Here is a 7256-nt window from a genome sequence, read left to right on the forward strand (position 1 = left end):
TAACCAAATGTCGTGAAATATTATTTATTATACATAAATAAACTTTTTTATTTGCGATAAAATTATTTTTTTCTAATATAAATAAAAACTTTCTAATACTGTGAAAATAAATTGCCGTAGCACGTGTGTAATATACACTGTCGACATAAAAAAAAAAAAAAAAACTAACAAAAGTCGTCGTTGGTTTTTTTTTTTTATTATTTTTTTTTTTTTTTTAAATTTATTTATTTATGTCTTTTTTTCAAAGTCTTCCAATTCTCAAAAATATAATAAATAAATAGGGTAAAAGTGACGGAAGAGTGAAAGAATCAAATACAGAAAGGAAAATATTGCACGCGTGGCTGAAATTTGAAATTTGAAATTATTATTCAGCAATATTTCAATATCCTGTAGTGGAAAATGTTTATAAATAACGATATAGTAGTATAGGTATATGATGATAGTCAAGAACTTGACATACAATTATGAAATTATAGGTGTGTGTGTGTGTGCGTGTGTGTGTATACATATGTATAGAGTATTTCGTTACAAGGAACAAAGTCACCATGTGTTGAATATGAGAAGTAAAAAAGTTACTGATTGTAATAATGATAGAAATTGTTATAAAGAAAAGTTACCGGCAGTAATAAAACAGCAACAGGCAATTCTTCAGTTATTATATATCTATATAATACTTGTGGCTTGTGTCTGGGAGTATTAAAATGACTAATTCTTGTCCCAAATTAGCTCGTGTGCAAAGTTATGCATATATTATAAGTATATAATATATATATATTTAAAGCTGACTGGACTACTTAATTATTATATTAAATTCCTGGTCAATTACGGATGTTTCTACCAGCCTAGAAACTGGTAACTATTTTATACGTATTATGTATTTCATTTCGTTTACTATTTGCACTTGCTTTTACCGTCGAGTAACTTTTTCCAAAGGTCGAATTGTTCGCTGTATTTAACCATGTGAATGCTGACGCTATGCTGTATGTTACAAGGATTGAAGGGAATTCTTTTGTTGAAAAATTCATTCGCTTGATATCTTTTTATGCCCAGTTTGTGGGCGACGATACCTGTGGTGAATACGTCCTCGAGTTTCAGATAAGTCTGCTTTAAGGATTCGACGTAAAGCTTGGGAACTACGTCGCTCGACAATAAGTACGCAGGACCGGTTGTAAAGTCTGGAAATCTTTCCGCCTTGTACCGGGAGTGAGATACGTAGTACTTGCTCTTCTTGTTCCTGATCGGTTTCCACCTCCGAGCCAAACGACCAAATATCACGTTTCTACTCTTGGAGTGTTTGTTCACAAACGACAATAGCCGTGGAACGTTTATGAACATGTCGTCGTCAGTCTTTAGGAAAAATTTCACCTTACTGCAATATTCTTGGACCCATTCCAACGCCGATATAGTTTTCAGCGTCAGGTTTGAGTACGAGTCAATGAAGTTACCTCTAATCACGTCTCTGTACATGTCTTCTTCCCTCGACAATACCGCTCTTATTTGTTTGTCAGTCGTATCGCCGAGCATGAACATTATGCCGACATCTTTTCTCTGGCCAAAGTGACCCCAGGTTTGGCGTATGGCTGTTCTCGCTGCAAAGTGTGTCGGCGCTGACATTACAAGGATCACCACTTCCATGTTGGCACCTAAGTTCGGACACTTTTCTGGTATCGATACTGAGTGGCCAGGCTGGTAAATGGCAGCCGCTGAATCATTCCTGATTACCGGCGTAGCGCTTTCACTGATATTTTGAATTTTTGCTGGCTTCTTGATGGGCGCCTGCTCGATGCTCTTCGATATATTTAATATCATGGTGGATTGTGAGCTGACCAATGACGAAGGTGTCGTCATTTGTTGATAGTTGCTCGCATCGTGCGAAGAGGCGTTGAGAGACGGTGGCTCAACTGTTGCATTCTTTGTCGATAATGCTCCTTGCGATTCTCCGCTTGCATTCAGTATCGATCGAACCATGATTCCTGACGACTGACCTTGAATTGGAAATAAACAAAATATAAGTTGTCATCAATGATCCTTTTTTATCTTTCAATTTGCTCGAATTTTTATTTATTGCTCGGATTTAAATTTTTCAATTGTAAACTTTATTTAACAAAAATGCTAACTGACGCTCTCAGTACAGCCGTGAATGAATATAACTTGGAAAATCTAGATTTTGAATTTTTATTTTTTTTATTTTTTTCATACACACTGAGTGTGTCATCATATAATTGTTTTCATGTAATTGTAATGTAAAAAAAGGGTTAAATTCATCACTTGAGTGTTGATAATAATATAATTGAGAAACAATGTCTTTTTTTTTTGTAATTTGTATTCCAATTTTTCAACAAATCACATTTTTCAGAAGTTTATCGGGCTGATAACGATTATTATTGTCGAAAGATTATCTTCGTCATGATTTTTACAACAGTTTGCTGATACAGTAGAGAAGAAAAATGATGACACGTAGGGGAAAAAATCAGCTTTCTATGGATAATTCGCGCAGTTGTGAATTTGAAACTCGGTGAAAGTTGATATTTCAAATAATTGTTGTTATCGTTAGAAAACATCATTTGGGTACTAAATTCCGTTGCATTTGCACTTTCGATACATGCATACGATAGAAATTTAACGACTCGTTGATTTTCAAATATCGTTAATAATTTTCCAGGAAAACGTTCAAGTATTGCGTTCCGCTTTATTTTTTGTATTTTTAAATAGATTTCAACCCTGGCAAGTAAACCGTGAAAAGTGAAAATAATTTGAAGCAATTAAGCCAGCTCTCGGATTCTGATGTGACGAGATTAATTTTAAAAAGAATTTAGTAAATTCGTATGCATCGATGTGTCAACGGTCATTTCGAACCCTTTTTTCAAAGGTTGGATTCTTACGGGCAGCAGAATACCTAATTCTTGACCAATAGAAATGCCAATAAGGTAAAATAGCGCCACCTGACGTGCACTGATCACTCGTGCGATTGTCCTATTTTATTGGCATTCCTATTGGTCAAGAGCTAGGCAGAAAAATAAAAATCCAACAAAATTCGAACTCGGCGTTCTTTCGATTCGAATCCTCTGGCGCGATGTGTTTGTTTCATAGAAACGGTTGAAGAAAAAAAAAAAAAAAAAAAAAATAAATATGAATCTTATCCGTTACGGACGTAATTTTTTTTCTTGAATTTTACTATGAATTAGAATGGATGTTTGAATGTGTGTCATATACTCACTGCTGGTAATCAGCACGGTCATCTGATGAATCTCGTTGGTAGCGGTGTAATAATAGGCAAAAACCGACAGGCAAAATAGTCCGAGAATAGCGAAGTGCAATGCGCGACCTCGTATATTTACAAACATGTACATGGCGATGAAATTGTATATAACATGTATACGTATATACGTGCAGTGAAAGAAACGAAACGGTATTGAATAAAAGTGGTTATTTGAAAAAAAAAAAGAACGTAATCAAGTACAATCATTCAATTCGAGAATTGATTCGTTATTCTTTCGGTGGATCGTTGAAACTGTAACAATAATAGGAACGGTGGAAGTACTGCAGTTTGTTCGAAATCGCGAAGCAGTATAAAAACAAACTGACTTCTGTTGCCGACATTCTACAATAAATTTCATATCTATTTTGAAACAATTGAAATCGGTTTTCTTTTTTTTTTTTTTTTTCTCTCTTCTCTTCGCTTGTTTGTTTCTCTCCTTAAGCCGCTCGTGAATCCTTTTTACACGGTGCAGGGATCTCCTTTTGGTTTTTGTTTATGTCTGGTTATATTGTTATTTTTTTTCTCCTTCTTTCTCTCAGTCACGATCATCCGACGTACGGCTAAGCTCGCACTGCAACACCTCCGGCGAACACGTCATTATTGCTCTTCGCCTCAGGTAAAAAATCCAAACCGCACGACGACTGCATCCAGCCGATGCGAAACCCCTTTTCTCCTTTCCCCCTCCCCACCACACACGCCTGAAGTCGCGTGTCTCACGGTGCAAATCGATCGCCGTTCGTTTGTCGAGTTCCCAGGTTACCACTCGCTCTCACTCTCTGTCTCTCTGTGTCTCACTCTTTCTCCTCGTTGCCGGCTATCGAATCGAAGATCAGGGCGGCGGCGGGAAATTTGAAAAAAAAAAAAAAAAAAAAAAAAAATAGGCGCACCGTAGATTTCAGGGGAAGCTGCGCGACTTACTTCACAACGCAAACAATTCACTACCGGTTATCGAAATCTCGCGAATTTTAACCGCAGAGAATAGAACCTCTAGACCCTCCGCGCTTAGCCGTATCTTGTCTCAAAGTGAACGCGCGACGTCGGGGGTTTCGAACCAGCTGAGGACAACTTCTTACTCTCATCGGCCGATTCTACCTGCAGCGCGGAAGCACCGCCTACCCTTCTCCGAAAGCCTAAGGCTATACTTGTCTAGAGTCCCGCCGCCGGATAGCTGAATCATACGAACATACGTGTTGGTGACTATTTGATTTTCTTTTCTTTTTCTTCGTTTCTTTATCATCGTCCTTGATATCGGATACTTTTTATCTTCACTCCGCCTAGCACAATCGCTGCTTTTCGCGAACCTCTTCTCGTAATTAATTACGATCTTGAAATATGCGCGTCAATGGAAAACCGATCGATTTTTTTTTATTATTGAAAACTTCGAAAACAGTTGATATCTCAACTTTTAAATCCATTATCACCTTTTGTTTCGATCGATTGTTTTGCGCTTTGACGAACTTCATGCGTTTATTATACATACACCTTTTTGATACCCCATGCTCGACGGTTTACGCATCGTAAAAATTGAACCTGAAAAATTGATTTACTATCTAGTCGAGTTTCGAAATGCGTCTGGTGATTATCTTCGATTGGTATTCGTTACCACGGTATTAACAACATGGTCATTCTTTGTCCATTTATCAAGCTGGTTTCCCTTGATCCTTGAAATGTAGCTTCACAATTAACGACCGTAACATATGTTGATTACTTGTGCTATTACCCTTGAACCTGTTCCAGAATGCTTTCCAAACAAATTTCAACGAGGGAAACGAATCTTATATATTACGAATTTCGATTTTATAGATCGAATAATAACCAAAAAACTTTATTTATTACTTATAAAGTTTCTTTCTGTATTTTTTACGTTGATAAATAATTCTTGAAGTTTTTGATTCATATAGATAATGTGGTTGCCTTCTCGGAAGAAAATGGAAAACGTTTTCACACAGATGTGATGGACTTTATCGTTATTATTAACATTATCGGGGACAGCATAACGAGAGGATGATGGAAGATATTACGTTTGGGGTTTGATACGAGAAAGTTTATTCGAAAATAGAAGAAGTACGAAAAATATTCATTTTTAAACTTTGTTTATCAATTCGTTTACAATCGTAGTTTATTATTAATTATTACGTTCGAATAAAAGTGTTTTAAATGCAAAATTAAAGTTTGTTTAATCGTTATTAATAATAAATATTTGAAAAATTGGGTAATTTTTTCTTAAAATCCAAAATATCGTTCTCGTTTCTACAAAAGCAAACTTTATCTAATAAAAATATTTTTTCATTTATATTAGTCACGCGGAAGAAATCAAAATTTCTTTTTAAGAACTTAAATTTGAAATTCTCGTTGACCGGTGTTACATATATGCGAGTTGCTTCTTTTTGATATCCGACTTTTCATCGAACGTCTGATGTATGTACTTCCTACTCGGATCAAGATTGATAACGTGTAATTAATCAGTAGACCGAAACGGATTAAACGATTTTATTTTCTCTTTCTTTTGCGTTCCTTCTTTATCTCTGCCAACGTCGTATCGAGTGGCAATACGTAATAAAATGATTGAGCGAGGAATCTGCCTTAATCCAAATTCCGTGAACCGACGGATTGATAAAAGTACAATATAACTAATGTACGTACGTACGAACGAACATGTGTTCGCGATAAACGGCTAGACGTTGAAACAAGTTTTTGGTATTATTAATGGCTGTCACGCACGTACACTGCGATCAACGTTTATCGCCTGATTATCGCGAAACTGACAATGAGTCACTCAATCATTCGATCACCGATTGCAATATCCGTGATGTATCAAATCCAAATGATTTGCATTTTCGAGCTTTTCCGACATAATATTTCGGAACTTCGTATTCTTCTGCGCCTCTGTATCTAAATAAATATAAAAATTTTTCACCCGCCAAGAATAGATTTGAGGAAGACGTTTTTGTCGCGTTACTTCATTGATTACGACACCTCGCAAAATTACAATCAAATAATTTATTGCAAGTTTCAATCAATGACCTTTCTCGACGAACTTTTATACCTCGTACACGGTTAGATAAAAAAAATATCCCAGCAAGTTCACTAAAATTTTTTGCTCTATTTAGGCATTTTTGAATGTAGTAACGAGTGAAAAAAAAAAAAAAAAAAAAAAAATAATGAAAATTACAAATCAAATTTTGATAATACGACAAATTAAATTTTTAAATCACAAAAATGTGTCTTATATTCACCAACAAAAATCTAACAAATAACACAAATATAAAGTGGATCTGCCGAGATTTTTTATCATGTTTAGTTTCAAATTTCTTACAGTGTATATATATATATATACCTAAAGACTCGCTGCCCCGTTACAGATTCCTAATTGACTATTTGCACTTCCAAATGCTGTTATATATCTACCCGTTCTTTTACCGTTTTTTCATTTTTCATTTTTTATTTTTGTTTGCTTTTCTTCGATTGGATACACAAACCGCTGACTCGACCCTGATGCGGCCACCAAAAATTCTCCCACTGATTCACGTACACTTGAGACAATTTGCACAGCCTGTTCAATCACGTCTACTGCTATAAGTTATGCACACGTCATACTTACTCGGGCCACTGACCCGTCTCGTTGCAGCAGCCACTCGTATTAATTTTCTCTACTTTCCAACTAAACGGTTGTTATTATATTGATTCCCGATTTGTTTCTTTTTTTTTTTTAATCTTTCTTTTTCGTTGCATTATCCCTTTTTTTTTTTTTTTTTTTTGCACTGCCAGTTATGTAAATCCATAAATTTTGCGTAAAAATTCACAGAGTTGAACGATGATTCTTTTCGCGAATCGTTATTTTTGCACGGTATTGTGTTTTTTTTTGCCCCCCCCCCCCCCCCCCCCCGTTCATTACAGTTTTGACTGCGGGAAAATTTGAAAACCTGTGTCATGTCTCCTTTTTTTTTTACATTTTTTATTTTTTTTTTTCTAAATTCTACTCCAAGTTTCTAATGTT

General features: G+C 35.6%; 1 protein-coding gene across 1 annotated transcript; it reads right to left on the reverse strand.

Moving 5' to 3' along the window:
• Nucleotides 1-515: 515 nt before the first annotated feature.
• On the reverse strand, nucleotides 516-4083 carry LOC124411440 (beta-1,3-galactosyltransferase 5-like). The gene is made up of 2 exons (XM_046890539.1): nucleotides 3218-4083; nucleotides 516-1985 (listed from the first exon to the last, which is right to left on the reverse strand). The coding sequence occupies exons 1-2, from the start codon at nucleotides 3348-3350 to the stop codon at nucleotides 892-894; spliced, it is 1227 nt and encodes a 408-aa protein (XP_046746495.1). The 5' UTR covers nucleotides 3351-4083; the 3' UTR covers nucleotides 516-891.
• Between the last annotated feature and the right edge of the window lie 3173 nt (nucleotides 4084-7256).

Source organism: Diprion similis, chromosome 10, assembly GCF_021155765.1.
Source record: "Diprion similis isolate iyDipSimi1 chromosome 10, iyDipSimi1.1, whole genome shotgun sequence".
NCBI classification, from domain to species: Eukaryota; Metazoa; Arthropoda; class Insecta; order Hymenoptera; family Diprionidae; genus Diprion; species Diprion similis.

Bases quoted from the DNA above. Each gene is read 5' to 3' on its own strand.
- LOC124411440 (XM_046890539.1), bottom strand. From the start codon at position 3,350: ATGTACATGTTTGTAAATATACGAGGTCGCGCATTGCACTTCGCTATT. The intron at 1,986-3,217 runs GTGAGTATATGA...TTCCAATTCAAG, and splicing joins GACCGTGCTGATTACCAGCA to GTCAGTCGTCAGGAATCATG.